Source organism: Mya arenaria, chromosome 16, assembly GCF_026914265.1.
Source record: "Mya arenaria isolate MELC-2E11 chromosome 16, ASM2691426v1".
NCBI classification, from domain to species: domain Eukaryota; kingdom Metazoa; phylum Mollusca; class Bivalvia; order Myida; family Myidae; genus Mya; species Mya arenaria.
In genome coordinates, this window is record NC_069137.1 from 51,501,764 (window position 1) to 51,525,872 (window position 24,109).

At 34.6% G+C, this 24,109-nt stretch overlaps 1 protein-coding gene across 1 annotated transcript; it reads right to left on the reverse strand.

Annotated features, from left to right (window-relative positions):
• Positions 1–13,088: 13,088 nt before the first annotated feature.
• Positions 13,089–21,419, reverse strand: LOC128221963 (zinc finger protein 431-like). Its single transcript, XM_052930686.1, has 2 exons — positions 21,335–21,419; positions 13,089–15,100 (listed from the first exon to the last, which is right to left on the reverse strand). Exon 2 carries the CDS (start codon positions 14,964–14,966, stop codon positions 13,974–13,976), a length of 993 nt encoding a protein of 330 aa, XP_052786646.1. The 5' UTR covers positions 14,967–15,100; positions 21,335–21,419; the 3' UTR covers positions 13,089–13,973.
• Between the last annotated feature and the right edge of the window lie 2,690 nt (positions 21,420–24,109).

The window sequence follows — 24,109 nt, forward strand, 5'->3', positions numbered from 1 at the left end:
GTAACGTTCTGTTTGTGTTTAGAAAAGGCCACATGTGACAGCGTGTAAGATTCACAAGTGACCGTGTGTCATTCAGGGAAAATCAAAGGTTATAGTGTTATTCATTAACGGTCATATGTGACAATTTTCTGTCATTGAATTCAGAGCGGACAGTTGCTGTGTCATCGAAGGACGTAGATTATTTCCTGTCTGTCAGGACATAGGGTACAGTGTGTCTGCCATAGCCATAGTAGACGTTATGAAGATCAGAGAAGGTAATAGGTGACGGTGTATCTTAACATATATTATCATTGGTGACAGTGTGTCGGTGAGAGAATGTCGCGGGTGACACTGTATCGGTCAGTGAAGGTCATAAGAGACAGTGTGATTACCAAAGAAGGAAATCGATGACACTGTGTCGGTCAAGGAATGGCATAGATGACAATATAATGGGCAGCGAAGGTCAAAGTTGGCAATGTCTTGGTCAGGAAATGTCATAGGTGACTGTGCGTCTGCCAGGAAAGGTTATTTAATACAGAGTCTCGGTCAGGGAAGGTCTTAGGTGACACTGTGTTTGTCAAAAATTCATTACTGACAGCATGTCGGTCAGTAAAGGAAATATTGGAGTGTCTGTCAAAGGAGGTTTGGTTACAATTTTTCGGTCAGTAATGGTCAAAGTTGACAGTGTGTCGGCCAGAGAAGGTAATCTTTGACAAATTGGTCAGGGAAGGTCATAATAAGTGGCTGTGTGTGTGTGCGCGCACGTGCGTGCGTGCGTGTGTGTGCGAGTGTGCGTGTGTGCGTGTGTGTGTTTGTGAAGCTCATAGGTAGTATTGTGTTTTACAGGGAAGATCATATGTATAAGTGTGTTGATCGGTGGTCGAAGGTGACAGTGTGTTGGTCTGGGAAATTCATAGACGACAATGAGCCTATCAAGTGACAGTTAAATGTATCTCACGAGAGTAAATATAATTCACGGTCTATCAAATATTTTTCCCATCTACATTTTTTTGTCGTTTTTATATTTATATGGTTTATTCAATTGCACATGAATAAAGTCGGTATAACTTTGTACACTCATCATTTATTTTACGGATTTTTTTATATTATGTCGAACGCGGGTTGATATATTTTACCCGTTGTGAATAATATTAATAATACTGGAAGTGGTTATATATCTATCTCAGAGGTCGTTGTGGTATATATGTTGGTGTCCGATTCCTAAATGAGAGTTCCATATATATGTTCATGTTCGTCTGCTATCTGAGAGGTCGTTGTGCTATATATGTTCGTGTCCGTCTCCTACCGAAGAGGTTGTGGTGGTCGAAATGTGAACACCGATTACATGTTTGGAAATAACAAAAAACTGACAGGCAGTTGGCTTTTCTCTTGCGATAAATGATCATTATTTTTCATCATATATCGTGTTTTATGTAAAGCATTGTATACGTCAAATATATTGTTTTCAAGTGATTTACCAACGCTTTTTAAATCGTGAACCCTTGCCAATTTGTTTTGTTCTTTAAATAATTCATAACTGAATAACTGTCAAAGCGGGAAAGCTCTTTATATCAACAAATCCATATAACACGTACTTTATTTTGTCTTGATCAATATGGAACACACTTCAAAAGCACAAACATAAATATTTCCTTCTAATTAAAGCCTTAATTGGTAAACTCTAACTATATGCATTCAGTTTACCAAGACTGGATGAATTGACTTTATTTTAATAGGTTTAGTGTAAAGTGTCATATGTTTCATTTAGGCAAACAGAAGTTTTACCAACGTAAGGAGTCATGTGAAAACAGAAGAAGTTGTATGACTTTCTAAAGACAAAACGTTAAATATAATATGTTCCAATAAGTGACTTATTTTAAAAAGGAAAACATACAGTATAATATTTTCATTATGCCCAACACAAACTTTACCACTGTAATGCGTCAGGTGCAGGACGGGATAAGTTAACCTCACCTTATTAGGGGAAACATATGTAGCATAATATTTTCCATTATGACCATCACAACCTTTACCACTGTATGGCGTCAGATGCAGGTCGGAATAAGTTGACTCACTTCATTAGGGGAAACATACAGTATAATATTTTCCATTATGACCAACACAACCTTTACCACTGTATGGCGTCAGATGCAGGACGGAATAAGTTGACTCACTTCGTTAGGGGAAACATACAGTATAATATTTTCCATTATGACCAACACAACCATTACCACTGTAAGGCGTCAGGTGCAGGACGGGATAAGTTGACTTCATTTTTTAGGGGTAACATGCAGTATAATATTGTCCATTAAGGCCAACATGAACTAAACAAGTGTTACAAGGGAAAGAACGGGATTTGTAGACCTTTTTTAAATAGGGTTTACATACAATATGATATGTTCCATTAAGGCCGACACAAACTTAAAAAAAACTGTTTGGCGTCAGGTGCTGAACGGAATAAGCTGCATTGTGTTATGAGCGGAAAACGTACTTTATCGGACAACAGCAAATATTTTCATTTGGTCAGAATTTAGTTTCCGCCGTTAGTAAATGCATGCACTTTGGTGATGTATGTGATGAACATCTATCTGCCACAGAATCAATGCGCGAAGCGTGTATTAAGCTTAAAGGGACTTACTTCGGCATTTGTAGTTGTGGCATATGTCCTGAAATGATCAGTGCTATAACATTGAGGACAATATACCAGTGTAAAATCCTTCCAAAAGCGTTATATGGATGTAAAATGTGGAACCAGCACTCGGCAAATGACATGAGAAAGTTAAAAGTTGCCCATCGTCATTGTATTAAGCACATGCAAGGCTTCCGCAAAAGTATGTCATCAAACTTTTCACTGTGTACATAAAATATGACAGATATCGAAACAATGATAGATTATCGGAAACTTCAACTATTTGGCCAGTTATGTCGGCTCCCGTGCAAGTTTTAAGCCAAGGAGTTATTTGTGAATAGGCTAGTGCGATTTCTGAAATTTGATAAACAGTTCGGATTTATACCTGACGTTTACAGACTTTTAACAAAATATAACCTGTTGTACTATTTAAATACATATGTAAATGATGCCATATTTCCATCGAAGTTTGCATGGAAGAAGTTACTTAACATTAACGTAACTCGACCGGTAAAACATAAATTGTTTGTGGATATAACGAGCGTAGGTTGTAACCTAGAACTTGAAAATGTTGTGCAAGAAAATAAATGCTCCCCTCTTTAAAGAATCGCCAGAAACAGTCCAAAAGTTCGTCCACTATGTGTAAAAATCCTAAATGCTATCGGAAACGTTGTTTCACGTCCATACCCACAACGATGTAACTTGTGCAGTTTATTGACGGAAAACATGACTGAGCATGTTCTTGGTTTTTGTCATATGAGAGACAAATGACAGAAAGAATTATGGAACTCTATCAATAAAGCGTATGGTATTCGCAAGTTTAGCTTATTGATGTAAATGACCTATGCTGACCAGGGTCAGTATTTGTTAAGTGTTGCTTCGGCAAAGAGTTACGGTTGCTCAACTAATTATGGTGTAATGGTTGCATGTGCTAGGCTTTATGCTTAAACTATAGCGCCTTACTTGAATGTACTTCTCGTATACATGTAAACTAGTATGCGATGTACCATATCAGATATTAATTATGCATTACTGTAGTTATTATTATACATTGTGATGAATTGCATGATTATCAACCACATTAAATTGCATATTTAAATATTGAACAGATCAAACATGTACTATACACATATATTATGTAATATCATTGTATATGTTTATCAATTGTAAATACGTTTTGCTCTTCATAATTGGAGGAAATAAATATATATATATATATATATATATACGTTCCAATAAGGTCAACACAGACTTAACCTATGTTAAGCATCAACAGGCATTTGATACATATTTTGACTCTCAGAGCGCCATTTTGTGTTTTTGTTAGGTCCACAAGAGCATGCAATATTTTGTCCACTATTGATTCTCATAAACATTAACAAAAAAATAACCATATGTAATTTATAAAATGTGTTTTGCAATTTGTTAATTTAAAAAAAAGAATATTGTGATATAGAGAATACTAGGTTAGTGCCGTGGATGGAGGAAGTTTATCTGGCAAGGCGGAGGAATTTATCGAGTGAGCCGAAGGCGAACCCGATAAAATCCGCAGCCGAGCCAGATAAACTTTCTCCTTCACGGCACTAACCTAGTATTCTATTTATCCTGTTACTTTGTTAATTAAACACTATAAAAACCTTAAAATTATTAAGTATCTTTAAAAGTAAGGGGGGCAACTGTTTTTTTCCCTGTTGACGTCATCACACCCGGTATCCATGTTTAAATCGCCCCCAAAATAGTTCTCAAAACTGTTCAAGTTTTTTCAATACGTTTATATTCAAAGTCATTGCATTTTAATACCTAAATATCAATTCAAAACATAAAAAGCTTTTAAACGTGCATAAGCATGGATCAGTCTCCAAACTTTATCTGATGATGTAACAATTATTCCACAAGTCACAGTGTACAGTACACAGGTCAAGATTCAAGATCACGAGTGTTTACAAACAATCGACAAATATACATAGTGTTGGATGTTCAGAACTGCACCGGCAAAGAGATCATACATTTCTATTGTAAGTGAGATTTTGTCATTCACCACAGAAATGGAATAAACTATCGACGAGTATCGTTGAATGCTGTTTCACAGTTTCCAGCATTTATAGCGGGTGGGGTAAGATTTTCACATCACATGTAGATTTTCAGGTCGATTGTTTTGCCAATGTCATTATTTTGCATAATGATGGGACGTTGTGGGCGAGTGTTATTGGATCGATATGTATGCAAGTGACAGGATAAATCATCTTATTTCATATTTTCAAAAAAGTTTACATACCTGATTTTTGGCAAGTCTGATTTACAAGATCACACGTGGACAACTGTCCAGGACATAGAGCATCACATTGAGAAGACTCCTGCGATAATAACAAACTATTAATGGCATAACATTGATACGCGTCAAAAGCAAAACTGAAAATAACAGTCGTCATTCTATTGAGTCTGCTAATCGACTCCTGTGGTAATAACAAATTATTGTTGACATAATGTTATTACCAGAAAATATTGAAACTACTTGTTGACCTTCTGTGGTATTAACGAAACATTTTGTCATTGTATTATTACGCTCCCGAAGTACACACTGGTGAGAAAGAGTGAAAATATCAATGTCTGTTTTACTGAAGCTGTTATTGCACCCCTATCTACACCTCCCCCCATTGACATAGCTTATGGTAATATATATACTAGCGGAAAAAAACTAAGTTGCCTAATTCACATTATGTCTGAAATAACGTCAAGTCTTTGGAATATTACATGATGTTTTCCTCGACTTTTGGAGACATAAATGTAACGATGATACATAGAGTTACTAAATAAATGCTTATTACAATTTTTCAGAATCTTTGTCCTCTTTGAATTTTTTTTTTGGTTATTGCAGAACTGATATATTTTTTGATACAGTTTTTCTTTAGTCCGCTAGCATACAACGATAAAATTTATATTATCTAACTATGCTTCTTTACTTTTAAATTCTAAAAAAGGATTTATGAATGCACGTTTGACGTCTTCAAGTTTAAGGTGCATATTTTCAAACAATTTGTTCGAGCAAAATCAAATGAATGAGAACATTATAGATTACTTTGAAGGAGAAGCTTAAGGCAAATCACTGAATTCAAGTCTGATGAAATTCTGCCGAAAATATAAGAGCAAATTGATGGATGGAGTTTACAACAAAGGACAGACGGATTTATCAATATATATTTACTGTTTTGTTTCGGAGAGTAACAATTCAGTTATCTTATTCATGCAAATGTTATTTGCACATTTGTTTATCCTTGGAACAACAATTTTCTAGTATAATGTTTTTTGTTTGAATTGAGTAATTGTAAACGTGTATTTATACAAACTATGAACGAACCTCAGTACCAAGTTCCTGACGGAAATAAAATTCGCAAGCGCTATGTTCTTCGTAAACTGTAGAGTCTTGTTGAACAATACTTTGATCCATGTACAAAACACAGAGTTGGAAATGCCGTCTGTAACTCATGAGTTGACACCAACTTCTTAAAGAACATAAATCTGCGCATTTCGACAATGTAACACCAGTGAACACCACATTTGTATTTTCGTTGAGAGTGACACACTTATTGTACACTTTTGTTTCGCCTTGATTAAAAAGTGCACACAAAATCATCACGGAATAGAGAGATTGACTACTTCTTTCGAACATATTTATATATTTATCAACTCGGTAAAACAGTTATGAAAGTATGAGTTAAACACACGCACTTCAAAATAGAAACCTGAAATACATGTTGTTGATGTTAATATAAATATATACTTAATGTTCATTCAGTTTTCTTTACCACAGAAAGACAAGATTTCACCAAAATCAAATTTAGTTGAAGATTTACCGATGTTAGATTTGTATATGATTTTTATAGTTATAGCATCGTTGCCGTAACTAAATTTATTTCCATTCTGGAATAGCGATCCCTCTTAACATGCAAACAACCTACGAATTATACAAACTATCACTGTACGGTCAGCGCGTCGACTTCTAACATTATATTAGCGTATCCGAATAATAACGACTAAGCATAGAGAACTTTTGCTCTCTGGATGAACAATTCTGAATGAGGCAGATTTCTTTACTGTGCAAGTCAAGTGCTTTAAAAGATAAATTAATATACTTCACTAGCGTCGCCTAATAATGATTGCACCGTTTCCTACATAATAGTTTGTTCTTTAAACTTATGATTATAACATGAAACATGGTCTGTACTTAAGCGCGGTTATTAAAAATAAATGGTAAGTGAAATCAACCGGGCCTAGCGCCTCAATGAGTCCCATGGTCTATTAATCGAACTGCGAGAGTTTATAACTGCGAGTTAATGAGAAGCATCTATATTTTACTACGGTTAAAAGCATGTTCATTACATAATAACTTAACTTGGAACCCATGTCACCATATCAATAACGCACATGTTTAGCGATACCTAAAACACTGGCTTTACCATTTGTCGAGATCTGCTCGAAGTTTTTTTCGACTGAAGCAGACGCTCCGCGGCGCACTTGTTTTGACTGGTTACAGCATTAAAATCCCACACTGTCGGTTGCAGGATGGTGAGAAGTGGGAGAGGGCCGGTGTCGGCTAGGGGATGGGGGAGGGTAGCCTGGCTCACCATCCCCTTCTCTTGCCCAATTGAAATATGTATGTCATAACAAGAAGATGCGACAGTCTTGGTAGTCTTTGCATAGCAATAAAATTGAATATGTTATAACAGCCTCGGTAGTATTTGCATAACAATAAAAGTGAAAACGTTTTAACAGCCTCGAAAGTCCTTGTGTAACAATAAACTGTGAACGTTATAGCAGCCTCAGAAGTATTTTCGTAACAATACAAGTTAGTGTATGTGTTAAAATCGCCTCGAAAGTCTTTGCGTTGACTGATTTTCTTTACATTATAACATTGTAATGGAGTTTATTAACAATATTAAAGTTTTACAACTATATATTATATTTCAAGCAAACATATCTATCAACAAAGAAAGGGTATTTATTTACCGTAAACAGTCATAGTACATGCAAAAAGTATAAATATTTGCAACCGCTCATTTTATTTTGACTTTTTAAAAAAAAAGACACCTGTATCTCAGACAAATAATTAAACGCAGGACTCACAATAATGACAATCAGCTTCCACATAACGCTCTCTTTAAAAACAAAATACAACGATTATATACCATCTTAAACTATTGGCTACTGCCCACTTCTTTATAGGCTTTCAAGCTGAATGTGTTTTTTTTATTTCAAATACAGGCTGAAAATGCTGAATCTACTTTTTATGGTAAAGCTGCACTCTCTCAGATTGAACGTCTTGACAACATTTTTATTTTTTGTCTTGGAACGAACATTTTTTTTTTTGCGAAAATCCATGTAAACCAGTTATATAAGACTGCTGACAAAAAATCAGATCGCAGATTTTTATATTTAAGTTCAAAAATTGATGTTTAATGCATTTTTCTTAAACCGTTAGTAACATAAAACATTAATTTTCGAACGTAAATATGATTTTTGTCAGCAATCTTATATCATTGGTTTGCAGACATTTACGCAAAAATTTGCTCTTTCCAAGACAAAAAATAAAAAAAGTTGTAAAAATGGTTTATCTGTGAGAGTGCAGCTTTAACATTTACTCCGCAATGATTGTACTCGTACACAGGATGCGTTCACTTTATCGAACACACCGTATTTACGTTCAACCGACTTTATTTTTCTTATAAGAAACGTAACTTGTTTTGTTTAATGTTTAAGACAGAACTTTCGTCCCATATATGGTGTTTGGGTCGTGATCGAAACACAATCAGTGTTGTTTCGCGTGCAAATTGGTCAACTGACTATGGAACATAGTAAATCTATCAAGATTAAGGTTGAAGCAAAATGCATATCAAGAACCATTTTAAAGGGTTTCGCAGAAGGGTCGCCATGGGTCACAACCACTGTAAATATCCACTCAAAGGACGTTAATTTATAAATAACTTTTTTATAATAATACACAGATGTTATGTTACTGTTTTATTTTTGTGTGTATAAAAACAGTTAATATGATAGGTATTTTTTTCAAAAATAAATGTAACTAAGATAAAGATATTTTTGTTTTTGTCTGTACACCCAGGTGTATTGATCACTTTTAAATAGGCACACATACATGTTTCTAATCTGACAAAAGTGATATCAGTTACATACCGTAAAGACATACGGTCTGTTTAGGGTCACACAGGGGTAATACGAGGTCAAACACCAGCAGTGCAATCAATTAGAAAAATGACTTGTTCATTTCAAGGATATGTGGGGCTAAACTCCAGACTGATTTGAAAGTTTTTATGTTATTCTCTACACAAGAGTGTGACGGACGGACAAGAAGGAGAGAGAGACAGACAAATTAAGATGTATTTGTATTTTGTTCTCTTTGTGACGTAAAGAAACTACATGTATTAAAATAAATAATGCAAATTTGAATTTCCATTTGCAATGATATAATAATTTTCATAAACAGTTCATATTAGTTACAAGCAGTTCATCTACAACTCTTTTCTTCTTTTCCAGTATGTTGACTCATGTGTTTCTTTAAAGCATCTTTCCTAACAAAGGCTTCACCACATGTCTCACACTTAAATGGCTTCTCTCCTGTGTGAAGCCTCATGTGAACTCGTAAATGGTCTCTTTGTGAAAAATCTTTACTACAAAGTTTACACTTGTACGGCCTTTCTCCCGTGTGAATTCTCAAGTGTTTCATTAACATATCTTTCATACTAAAGGCTTTACCACATCTCTCACACTCATATGGCTTTTCTCCTGTATGAATTCGCATGTGTCCTTTTAAAATAGACTTATGAGTAAAAGCCGTGTCACATGTCTCACATTGGTACGGCTTCTCACCCGTATGTTGACGCCTGTGTCTCTTTAAAACATCTTTCGTAATAAAATCTTTACCACATATCTCGCACTCGTGTGGCTTTTCTCCTGTATGTATTCTCATATGTTTACGTAAATTAGTCCCTTCTGCAAACGCCACAGCACATATCTCACACTTGTATGGTTTATCACCCGTGTGTGTTCGCTTGTGGTATTGTAAATAACATCTGTGAGAAAAGGCAGCACCACATGTCTCACACATGAATGATTTTTCTCCCGTGTGTATTTTCATGTGGCGCAGTAAATGCTTGCTATTCATAAAATCAATGGAACATATTCCGCACCTGAATTGCTTCTCTTCTGCATTCGTAGTCTGTGACATTTTAAGCATACATTTATCTGATTCTCACAGTCAGAAGAAAGGATCATCACACGTACATGTACGATTCTTATAGCATATTAAACGTGTTATTAAACAAAAAAATATTGTAAACTCATTGTTACGTGTCCAATTCTTTCATTAAGTTTTTTCATAAGTTGTTTCCCACGTCACCTGAAAAATAAAAAAAAAAACGAAAAATGTTTATGTCATCACGCCGTTTTTCAGTGTAAGGATTGAAAAGTTTTGGCGAAACATGGATCACTGTAAAATTAGATTAGATTTCAATGCAATACATTATGTATTTGCTGAGATATTAACATGAATGTGGTTACATGGAAAATTTTAAGCAGAATTTCTAAGTCCAATAATAAAGGGCCGTTATTTGCAAAATACAGTTATCTAACTTGGTTAGTAAAGTAGGTTGGGTGGTTGAGTACCATTGTCAAAAGTCTCAATGCAATACATGAGTAGTTGCTGAGATATTAACTATGTGTGCTAACATGCAAAACCTTAACCAGTATTTCTAAGTCGCATAATAAAGGGGCAAAAATGATAAAATATAGAAGATAGTTGGGAGCCTGTGTTTAAAGTTTCAACGCAATACAAGATGTGTTCGAATTTATATGTCAAATAATAAAGGCCCATAATTTGCATTATATTCAAAACAGTTTTATCTAACTTCATTAATTTAGTAGGTTAGATAGTTAGGAATACATATCTTAAGTTTCAATGCAATGCATGATGTCTTTGCTGAGATATTGACTTAAATGTGGTTACATGCAAAACCTTACCCAGAAATTTTAAGTCGAATAATAAAGGGTCATTTTTTGCATTAAATGCAAACTAGAGTTATCTAACTTGGTTAATTAGGAGGGTTGGATTATTGAGTACCAATGTATAAAATCTTGATGCAATACATCAAGTAATTGCTGAGATATAATATTTTAACCTATGTGTGCTTACATGCAAAACCTTAACCAGAATTTCTTAGTCAAATAATAAAGGCCCATTCTTTGCATTAAATTCAAATAAGTGTTATCTAACTTCATTAATTTAGTAGGTTAGATAGTTGGAAATACATATATCTAAAGTTTCAATGCAATACATGATGTAATTGCTGAGATAATGACTTAAAGGTGCTTACATGCAAAACCTTCACCAAGGTGTGACGCCGACGCCGACGCTTGGGTGAGTAGTATAGCTCTCCATATTCTTCGAATTGTCGAGCTAAAAATCAGAGGGTCTACATTTTTCCAGCATTCTCCCAGAACTGCTAAGCTTAAACTCTTTACTGCCTCAGTACCCATGTTACCCATACTAAAATATATGTGCAGACAGGGAGAGACAAATCTGTACGAGTATGGATTAAGATAATGTAAATAGAGATTTTGAAGTCAGCAAATATTTATACCTCGCACTTCTCATGTAGACAGGCGTGTGCGTCCATGTGTGTTTCTTTTTCTCTTTGATATTAATGGTTGATTATTAATGGCCTTTTATGCTGTGTATGTTATATACTTATGCTTATGAACAGAAAAGGTGATGTTGTGGACTTCAAAAACTGACAAGATAAAAACCATCACTGTAAAGATGACATGAGACCTGTATAAGCAACATGCGAAATGCATGTAGGAAAAAAATAACCGTACCAAAACACAAGTCCAGTAGAAATTTAGGCAATAGAATGTATCCGTTTACTACTGATCAACTAGCCTAAAGGGCTTAACAAGACACAAGGTAGACACAAAGTAGGTAGACTAGAATGTACAACTTGTTACATGTTAGTTATTTTAAACCCATCTAAATGCTGCAATGACAACATACATTTACCTTTCAAGATGCAGTGAGTTGTGCATCTAAATATCTATCTAATAAAATGAGTTGTGCATCTTAATATGTATCTAATAAAATGAGTTCTAAGTTCTGAAAAACCGAAATGCAAATATAATAAACAGTTCATGGACAATTTATGACTAGGGGACCTAACCGCTAAGTTAATACATAAGAACGCTGTCATTCGCCGGTATCCGGTAACCTAATCACATATACATTTATCTTTAAAAACAAGCTCCAAACCTATCGTGAAGTTACGAACTATATTGACGAAGATTCGTTAATTGCCAGGGTCTCGATATAACACTTGTAACTGCTGCCATAACATTACTATACTCTTTAAGCCCTACGAAAGCTTCGAGATAGCTTTCGTCAAAGTATGCATATAACAATTCTTATCAAGAAAAAATACAGAATATGGTTTCCGCCAGTTTGAAATTCAAATTTTAAAGGATGTCTTCGTCATAAAATTCTTATCAAGAATAAATTACAGAATACGGTTTCCTCCAGTTTTAAATTCAAATTTTAAGGGACGTTTCAGTATTGCTTTATATTTTTTCGAATATAACATGGTTGTAGTTAAAATAAAATAATTTTTACTTTAAAACATGAAAACGTCTTTTGACCACATCTAAAACAAAATAAACAATAAAGCAACGCAACATTGTGCATTATTCATGGTGTACAATCGCGAAAAGTGTTTGCTCGCAGGATTCGGATGTAAAATAGTGGGGCATATGGATATCTTTTTTTGCTGCTTTGGGCACGGAATACTCTTATATGTGTGAAAATTAAAGCACGGTTCATATTTCGGCCTGGACTATTTCGGTCTGGATCACATCGGCCCAGTTTTGTGCTATGAAGGGAATTTATACATGTTGATGATTTGAATTTTCGTATTAGCGTCTACAGCTTTATTGCTGCTTGATTGGCTGATTGCGAATATCACGTGATGTAATCAATGTATGACCGATATGTAAAAATATCATTGTTTGGGTATGTAACCTTTCATGGTATTGTGGTTCAGGTGTTGTTTTCTATTTTTTTTTTACTTAAAGGGGCTATAATAGCGAAACAGATTTTTTTTCAAAAACTGTCATTAAACTTGGCATCGACACTGTCATATATTCCAACAAACGCCCGATACGTGTGAATAACTTTATTAACAATTCAAACAGTGTCACGCTTCCAGCCGGATTATAGCACAGGGAGATACTAGCGTCCTCCCTGCTCAAAGGCTCCCCTCTACTAGCAGTCAAACCGACCTTTATATACCACAGCGCACGAGACAGGTTATGCAATTACTAGAAGGGTTATGCAATCTAAGTTCATACATCTAACAAGTAGATATGTCCCTGGGGTGTTTTATCAGTAACACTATGTAACATTTGATAGTTTATTAAAGCCACATCAATACGACATATATACATACATCACATAATAAATATACCTTAAAGCATGCATTTCCACTCAGTATATTAGTTATAAGAGACTATAGCACACAAAAACATAATACTATACATGACTTATATAACATCAAAAATCGATGTATTTATATATATATACACATAACACAAAGTATTGCAAACATCTTGGATAGCATATATATATTTACAAAAGTAAGAAACTAGAAACCAATGCTCATCTTGTTTTAAAACTTAGTTAAATCAAACAAAATAAAATACTGAAAACATGAACGCGCACATTCGTGCAAACATAAGAAATGGGTGTAAACTATCGAATATCACCCCGGTCAGACCGTAGATGAACTGATAAATAAGCCCCACCCCTGTTTAGGGTAGGACTTCGTAGCACAGTGGATACAACACGGCTGCAATTGTGGCGACACCGGTTCGATCCCGGTCTCTGCGATCCCGATTTTTTTTTACATTTTGGTATTTTTTACAATTATGATATCAGAGACAATAAAAGAAAGTAAAAAAAATCATAATGTATTTTCAATAATTTAAAAAATAATAAAGATAAATAATGCAATTTGAATTTCCGTTTGCGATGATAAATGTCATTAACAGCTCATAATTAGTTGCATAAATAAACACTAAAACACCCTTCTGCTTCGTTTTCCGTGTCTATTGACTAAATTATGTGTCCCTTTGAAACATTTTTTCCTAACAAATTAGTCACCGCATGTCTCCGACTTGTACGGCTTCACTGTTGTATGGAGCCTCATGTGAACCCGTAAATGATCATGTTCATAACAAACCTTACCACACATTTTACACGTGTACGGCCTTTCCCCCGTGTGCGTTCTCAAGTGTTTCACTAACACATCTTTCATGCTAAAGGCTTTTCCACATCTCTAACACCTTGTGGCTTTTTCCCAGTATGTGTTCTCATGTGTCCTTTTAAAACAGACTTATGAGTAAAAGCCACACCGCATGTCTCACATTTGTACGGTCTCTCTCCAGTATGTGTTCTCATGTGTATTTTTAAAACAGACTTATGAGTAAAAGCCACACCGCATGTCTCACATTTGTACGGTCTCTCTCCAGTATGTGTTCTCATGTGTTCTTTTAAAACAGACTTATGAGTAAAAGCCACACCGCATGTCTCACATTTGTACGGTCTCTCTCCAGTATGTTTTCTTGAGTGTGTCATTAACTTATATTTCCCAATAAAAGCTTTACCACATATCTCACACTCGTATGGCATATCTCCAGTGTGTATTTTCATATGTGCCTTTAATAGAAACTTATGAATAAAAGCGGCGTCACATGTCTCACATTTGTATGGCCTTTCTCCCGTGTGTAATGCCATGTGTCTCTTTACATGAGTTTTACGTGTAAAAGCTGCGCCGCATATCTCACAGTTGTATGGCTTCTCTCCAGTGTGTGTAGTCATGTGTCCGACTAAATGACTTTGAAAAGAAAAGGCTGCATCGCATGTCTCACACTTGTACGGCTTCTCCCCGGTATGTATTCTCATGTGCCCTTTTAAATGATGAGTTTGGGAAAAAGCAACGCCACATAACACACACTTGTATGGCTTCTCTCCTGTGTGTATTCTCATGTGTTTATGTAAATTAGTCCCTGCTGCAAACGCCGCAGCACATATCTCACACTTGTATGGTTTCTCACCTGTGTGTTTTCGCATGTGGTATTTTAAGTAGCACTTTTGAGAAAAAGCAGCACCACATGTTTCACACATAAATGACTTCTCTCCAGTATGTATTTTCATGTGACTCAATAAATGCTGGCTTTCGATAAAATCAATGGAACATATTCCGCACCTGAATTGCTTCGCTTCGTCATTTATATTCTGTGACATTTTGAAATACTTATGTTATTTTCATATAGAAGTAATATTATATATGTCTTAGTTAATAACAATTCAGTGTAAAGCCATTGCTTCATTTACAATACTTTAATTGTAGTTTTTCTCACATGTTGTTTTCCTGACACCTGAAATAACAATACGAAAATTATTATGAAACTAGAGCTATCACTGAAGGTGATTATTAACCCCGAACGCCGCCTTTCATTATGATTTATCATTGTATGAAGTTTTATGCTATTCCATCTAGTAGTTTTCAAGTTACTGTCCGGACAAAAGTTTGACAAAAAAACACACACCGAAAAAGGCAATTACTCTGTAATTTGCTAAAATAGTGTAGTGATTCATGTACACTGAACTCCTTTTCATTGTGCTGTACCATTGTAAAAAGTTTTATTACATTCCATCCGGTAGTTTTCAAGTTATGCTCCAGACAAGAAAAAAGTAACAAAGGGCAATAACTCTGTAATTAGCTGAAATAGAATTGCGGTTCATGTACACTACACTTCCACTCATTTTGATCTATCACTTTATGAAGATGTATTAAATTCCATCTAATAGTTTTCAAGTTATGCTACAGACAAGAAAAAGTAACAAAGGGCAGTAACTCTGTAATTAGCTGAAATAGAATTGCGGTTCCTGTACACTGCACTCCCTCTCATTATGATATATCACTGTATGAAGTTTTATAAAATTCAATCCAATAGTTTTCAAGTTATGCTCAGGACAAGAAAAAGTAACAAAGGGCAGTAACTCTGTAATAAGCTGAAATATAATTTCGGTTCCTGTACACTGCACTCCCTCTCATTATGATATATCACTGTATGAAGTTTAATTAAATTTAATCCAATAGTTTTCAAGTTATGCTCCGGACAAGAAAAAGTAACAAATAGCAATAACTCTGTAATTAGCTGAACTAGAATTGCGGTTCCTGTACACTGCACTCCCTCTCATTATGATCTATCACTGTATGAAGTTTTATTAAATTCCACCCAATAATTTTCAAGATATGCCCCGGACAAGAAAAAAGTAACAAAGGGCAGTAACTCTGTAATTAGCTGAAATAGATTTATGGTTCTTGTGCACTGCACTTCCTCTCATTGTGCAGTACCATTGTATCAAGTTTTAATAAATTACATCAAGTAGTTTGCAAGTTTATGTCTGGAAAAAAAATTGACAGCAAAAAAAACAAAACAAATAAAGAGCAATAACTCAGTAATTAGCTTAAGTTGAGTTATGGTTCTTGAAGACTGCACTTCCTCTCATTGTGCTTTACCATTGTATGAAGTTCCAATGAATTCCATCCAGTACTTTTCAAGTTGTACTCCGGACAATATAAGTAACAAAGGGCAATAACTCAGTAATAAGCAAGAAAGAGATATGGTTACTGTACACTGCACTTCCTCCCATTATGCTCTACCATTGTTTGAAGTTTAATCTAATTCCTACCAGTAGTTTTTAAGTTATGCTCCCGACAAGGTAAATTGCAACGGACTGACCGACCAACCGACCGACCGACCTCAGAGTGACTCCAATATACCCCCTTCAAACTTCGTTTGTCGGGGGTATAATCAGCCGTATTTTGAATAATAAGGAAAACAGAGCTACATACATTTTCAATTTACTATCTCAATACATGACAGCCGTACGAAAATGCATGTGCAGACGGGGTGGGGCTAATTCGCATTAGTTTTGATTAAGATAATGTGAATAGTGAAATTGAATTAAGCAAATATTTATAACACAACTTTTCCCGGACAGATATGTGTGTGCATGTGTGTTTGTGTTTTTTTTATCTCTTTTTTAATCGTGATTGATTATTATTGATGTGTATGTTATATTCAGCTGATATATTGAAAAGGTGACACTTTATAAGATATGTTTAAAAAGTTCCCCTTAAACGCGCATTTTTAGGAATATTGTAAAGATGATATAAGACACGTATAAGCGAAATGCATGTAGGAAAAAGAGAACCACACCAAAATAACAATACTAGTAGTAGCCACAATAATGTGCGTAAAGGGAACTTTTTTAAACATTTAGATATTTGTTTTGTTCCCTTAACGCCACAAGTCGACTGATTCATATCAATGCTCAATATATTCCTCAACTGTAAAGTTAAATAAAAACACAAAAGTTAAACATAAACTATTTTTAGCCAATACCTTTAACTCTTATTACATTCAAATTCATATCGATCTGTCAAAAAGCATCGCCATTTTTTTAACAATCTAGCAGGTGTCCGTTAATATTAGCATGAACCACAAGGACAACTCAAATTGACACTATTTTCACTGTCCAAAAACTGGTAAGGCCTAAAAAAAAATGGTTTGGTTAGGGTTACATCCTTTTCAAAAATAGGTAGGGTAGGTAGGCTTTTTATTTTTTATTTTTTATTTTTTTTTATAAGGTTTATTTAAGAATGTCATTTTCATCATTGGAGAATGGTGTTAAAGTCATCTCCTGTATAAGCATTTAAGGTTTTAAACTCCATATAAGTTTTTCATTATTTTTTTCAAACTGACTATAAAAACGGTAGGGTCGGCCCCTATTCCATAGGTAGGGTCGGGTAACCCGAACCAAATGTATCATTTTTTTAGGCCTAACTAAATGGAGGGATTTTAGTGGGTTCCATTTACGCCATTTTAAGGTGTTAAAACATAAGTTTGAAGCAAAACAAACGACTGATAGTTAAAGTTCATACTTTGATCCTGTGGTGCAGGCTATTCTCAAATAAAAAACTGCAAAAAATACTGGAAAATTATTGTTTTGAAAATTTTAGATTTTGTTAAAAATGGGTTAAAGATTCTGCACCAATGCAAAAATATTAGTATAGTTTCATACCCATTCTTTAAACTTTAAAGAAATGCAAAAAAATCCACATTAATGGGCTGTAAAATATTAACAAGAGGGCCATGATGGCCCTAAATCGCTCACCTGAGTAAAAGAGTTTAACCTTTGTTATTAATATAGCTTGTTTCTCAAAGAATATTGAACAAGAGCTGTCAAAGTATGTGACAACTGCCCCCCAATGTGACATTGATATATGAACAAGTATATAAAAAGTTGATCTTGCCTTTATGTGTCAAATACATATTGCAAGTTATATTAAATTGCCTCTGAGCATAGAAAAAACCCCAATCATACTAAATGATAGCCAACACTCTTTATGTCCTCATATTCAGCATTCCATTGTGAATAAACACTTAGTGTATCTTTCACCTTAGAGGTAGGGACATGGGTCTTGCACACGACACATTGTCTTGGTATGTCTAAAACATGGCAAGTCATTTTAAAATCTGTCCATATAAGAGAAAGTCACAGCGCGGACACGACAGCCTATATTTTCCTTCAGGTTGCCATGGCAACCAGAGTTCTGCATGGAATTAATTTTTTTGAACAATTTTGAAAAAGCACCAACCAAGGATCATTCCTATGAAGATTCATCAAAATTGTCCAAGCGGTTTAGGAGAAGAAGATGATTGTAACCAATTGTTGACACTTTTCCTTTAGGCTGCCATGTCAACCAGAGTTCTACATGGAATTAATTTCTTTGAACAATTTTGAAAAAGCACCAACCAAGGATCATTCCTATGAAGTTTCATCAAAATTGTCAAAGCGGTTTAGGAGAAGAAGATGATTATAACCAATTGTTGACATTTTCCTTTAGGTTGCCATGGCAACCGGGCCAAACAAAATTATGTGAACAAATTTAAGAGAGGTCCGTGCAAGGACACTTCAAACCAAATTTGCTGAAGATCTATCAAGGGGTTCATGCGAAGAAAATGTTATGTTTTTTTTACTAATTTTAGCTCTGGTGGCCCTTAAAAGGGGCCAAACAAAATTATTTGAAAAGACCTGACAGAGGCCCATGCTAGGATGCTTCAGACTTGAAGATCCATCAAGCAGTTAATAAGATCAAGTTGTTTAAAGGTTTTTCTATTTTTTGCTCTGGTGACCCCTTAAAGGGGCCAAACAAAACCATTTGAACAAAGTTGAGAGAGGACCATGTAAGGATCTACATATCAAGTATGGAGTCATTCTGACCTTTACTTTCAGAGGAAAAGATGTTTAAGTGACAAGACAATGTAAAAACAAATGACCCCTTCAGCAAGGCCATTTTGACCCCGGGACAATAATTTGAATACCTTTGGTGTAGGTCCACTAGGTAACACTATATACCAAATATGAAAGCTCTAGGTCTTATATTTTGAAGAAGAGGATTTTTAAAGTTTTATTATATAAGACTATATAAAAACAAATAACTTTCAGGGCGGGGCCAATTTTGACCCTGTGGCAATAATTTGAACAACTTTGATAGAGGTCCACAAGATGATGTTGTATACCAAATATCTAAGCTCCAGGCCTTACGGTTCTGGAGAAGAATATTTTTAAAGATTTACTATATAACACTACGTAAAAACAAAGACCCCCTAGGCGGGGTCAATTTTGACCCTGTGGCAATAATTTGAACAAATCTGGTAGAGGTCCACTAGATGATGCTGTATACCAAATATCTAAGCCCTGGGCCATACAATTTCGGAGAAGAAGATTTTTAAAGATTTACTTTATAACACTATATATGTAATAAAACTAGTGACCCCTGGGGCGGGGCCATTTTTGACCCCAGGAGAATAATTTGAACAAATTTTGTAGAGGACCACTACATGATGACACATACCAATTTTCAAGGTTCTAGGCCTTGTGGTTTTTGAGAAGAAGATTTTTAAAGTTTTCCCTATATAAGTCTATGTAAAACAAGTGACCCCCGGGACGGGGCCATTTTTGACCCCGGGGGGATAGTTTTAACACTTTTGGTAGAGGACCACTAGATGATGCTATATACCAAATATTAAGGCTCTAGGCCTTGTGGTTTTGGAGAAGAAGATTTTTAAAGTTTTTCCTTTCCGTTGCCATGGCAACCAGAGTTCTGCATGGAATTCAATTCTTTGAACAATTTTCAAAGGGGACCACCCAAGGAACACCCTGTGAAGTTTGGATAAAATTAGCTAAGTGGTTTATGAGGAGATGTCGTTTAAAGTAAAAGTTTACGGACGGACGCCGGACAAATTGTGATCACAAATGCTCACCTTGTCACTATGTGACAGGTGAGCTAAAAATTGACCATTGTATACACCTGTTTGGATGCATTGTGACAGGAGAAACCATTGCCTTAAGGCATATTAGTAGATATGTTTGTGTATAATAAGTACTTTTAGTGTTATAGTTTGCATTTTTTTTGTGAAAATGCTTATTTCGGTTTCTTTACTGTAAAAATGCTCAATATCATTGAAACCTGAAAATTCAAGTGTGTATACATTTCGGACATCAACCATTTCGGACGAATATTTAAAAGTTTGCTTTAAGGGATGTGTTTTAATTTATCTACTTTGTTTTGATTGAATTTGATAATGTTTTAATTTTTGAAATAAATTGTAAGTGAAATAATGGAAAGCTTTATATTAAAACTATAATTATGAATGATGTTTTTAGTTTATAGATAATGGGTTTTTTTCCCAAAAGAACCGGTATTCTAATTCAGTAAAATAAAATCAAATATGGTAATATTTTAGATAAATGGAACTTAAACAAAACATTAATGATTTAACTTTCAACAAGTGTTATTCATTGCATCATTCTGGTATCAACATTAAATGTATTTAAAGGAAGTGTTTGGTTAGTAAAGTAATAATAATATTGTGGCTAAGATTTCCAAATGACTTATATCATTTTATATTCATATTACAAGCAGAAAATTAAATAATTATGTGATTCAAATACTTTTTGTTTGTTTCTCTCTTGTTAAAGATACAGTAACATTTAAGATCAAAACTGAAAAGTGCAAAGTCCATGTAAGCTGCAATTACATGTAACTTTCATTTCCAAGGTGACAATTCACCAATATTCTATATATAAAATGGGGCATATAAAATGTATCATTTAATGCTTTTCATAGACAATTGTTTTTCCAAAGATGGTTAAATATAATTTATTCTACCATGATTCCATAAAAGAATTACAGAAAACAGTTTAACAGCTGGTAAACAACATCTTACAGCTGTTTTAGGCCAATTTACCAGTTTTCGGGTTGAAAAATAAGGCTTTTTTTATTAGTGTTGGTAACGATTTTCAAAAAATCTTTAAAAATTCATTTTTAGGTCAAATTTGAAATTAAAACTGTTCTGAACTTCTCTTTAATTGAATAATAGCTGTGCAAAATTTCATTAAAAAATTTGCAATATTTAAAAAATCAATGGTTCATGCTACCGTTATCTTTTCGCTCAATTAGATTCAATTCTATTAGAAAACCACTTTAAGTAATTAAAACTTAATAAAATGCTGCAATGACAAACGACATTTACCTTTCAAAACGCAGTGACTATTTATCTAACACAATGAGGTTTATGTTCTGAAAAACCGTAATGCAAATAAAATAATTAATTCATGGACAATTTATGACTAGGGGAGGTAACTGCTCAGTTAATACCTAATATCGCTGCGATTCGCCGGTATCCGGTATCCTTACCACATATGCATTTTTTTCTTACAAGCTCTAAACCTATCGTGAAGTTACGAAATACATTAACGATGATATGTTAATTACGAAGGTTTCGAGATACCACTTGTTTCCGCTGCCAAAACCTTACGATTCTCTTAAGCCCTAATAGAGCTTCGCAAAAGGCTGCAATCATAAACTCTGCAATCATAAACTTTTCAACACGATTAAATTACAGAGAACGGTTTTATCCAGTTTTAATTTCAATGTTCAAGGGACGTTTCAGAACTGTTGTATATTTTATCGTATATTACATGGATGGTAAATATTTGAAATAATATGAACTTTTCTTTAAAACATGAAGACGTATTTTCCCACATTTACAATGTTATCATCATCATCGGAAGCACAGAAGACGTGTTACGTGATATCAAAAGTATGATAGCAGCATATTTGGTTTGTCTGAGTGTTTATTGAAGGCAATGACAGTTACTACACTTTCAACACTGAGAATAAGGCCACATTTTGAGTATCTACATATCCAAGAGAGGTGCTAGAGTTTGTAAGTTATGTCCGAGTTGACTGCATTGTGGGAGATTGAGGAATGATTTAGAAGCCACAGTGGGAGATATACCTGGCTTATCCTTGAATAAGAAATACAGTCAAAGCTAATAATTTAGCCTTCAAAAAGTGGTTGATTATCAACGATGTAAGACATCTAAACGTTACGCATCCGATAGAAGAACAGAATGAAAGGCAAGCCCTGCATGGTTACATGGGAGCCGACTAGGTGTGTCCTCTTGATTCAGTTGCAACGAATCTCTCTCAATGGATGTTCAGAGTATCGATATAGACTTCTATCATATCCGATGGTAGAAAAGAGGTGAATAGAGGTACCGTGTACTACCCGTTTGCGTCCAGAAAACTCATTTATACCGCGTACTACGAATTGGGTTAGGTACACATTTTGGTGGTTTTGTGACGTTGCGCGTTTCTTACTCAAGTGTGGGAATAGCCTTCAAGTGGATCGTTGACGTACATATTGGTACATAACTATGTAGGCATGTTATGTGAATGAAATGTTTGTTCGAATGATAAAGCGACTAATTAGAGCGTTTTGTTCATGATTTTTAAAGATGTGACATAAAACGTCCTTTTTTTGCCGAAGAGCCTTGATAAGGCATAAAATTAAAGTTCATCAAAAGTACAAACAAGAGCTGCATATTGTTCAAGACTTTTTCGAAATGTGACCGAAATAAGCAAGTTTTGCCGAAAAGCGATGATAACGCTATTTAAAATTGTTTTATTAGACTTGTAATAAAAAAGAATGTTTGGTGCTTGTGGGCATTTTTCTATGAGCACTGAACTTGTGCATAATGCTCCGTCAATGTTTAAGGTGTTATTGATGTTTTCTCAGTAAATGGGCGTATGTTATCAGACGGACATACGGTCAAGTGTTTATTGTTATAACCATATTTAAAACTTTTTTCTTGACAAAACACAATATGTATCATAATATAAAATAAGTACGCGCTTACAATGATACATGACATTAACATACAAAAAATATATATTAAGCAAGTGATAAGTAAACAATAATTTATTACAATCGAGAGGCTTTTATTATCTTTTTGTCATTTCGCCCCCTAAAAGGCTAAGACTTTAACCTCTCATGAAACGAAGACAGTCCAATCCCTAATAAATGAAGACTTTTTAATCCCCTGATTTTTAACCTAAGTTAAGATAATAAATAAAACAATTTACCTGTAATTCATTTTCAAAATTAATAATATCTTCAGAATAAAAAATGATACACTTCAGTTGAATCAAATGATGAATAATACATATTAACTAATATACAATTAATACACAGAGGGTAATGGTTGAAAAGTCTTCATTTAAAGAAGGGGTTTTGGAGAAGAACTTTTTAAGATATAATCATCTTTTGTTCTAATCCTTTTCTAGATTGTACATGTGTTTTCTGTTTGTCTTTATAATATGTGTGTATACGTTGATGAATAAAAATATGTTTAAACTAAAGAAGGGGTTGGAAAGTATTGGGATGAAAAAGTACTGAGGTTGAAAAGTCTTGTTGCTGAAAAGTCCTGCTCCCTTATTAACATGATCTAAACTGTAATTCATATATAATTCATGAAATGAATTCTTAACACAAATACCTGCGATCTAAAGTTCCTTTGATTTCTGATTACACATTTGTTATTTGCTATCAGCAATTCAGTCAAGATATACATACTTTGAAGAGCGGTTAAAACTTATTTACTGTGTCGAGGTACTTTTTGCCATATAACCATTCTTCACAGTTGCGTTAATTGAACCTTTTCCGTAACAACATAAAACCTTCGTTTTCTCCTTGTTGAATTATACTGCCATATTTAACCATACCCATGAAGCAAATATAATGGTCCTTTGTGGTCTAAGCTTGTGCATATTGCCATATGTCGCAGCTTTCTCTTCGAGACATAATACAATTTTATTTTTAAAGATAATTAATGCAAATATCAGTGTTCTGCCAAGGACGCGCCCTTGCGCCATTGGCGCGGAAAAAATCGGGATGGCGCAACGAAATACCTGTAGACGGGCCGATCGGCGCGCCCGTTTTTCGAAAAGCCGTTTTGACTTA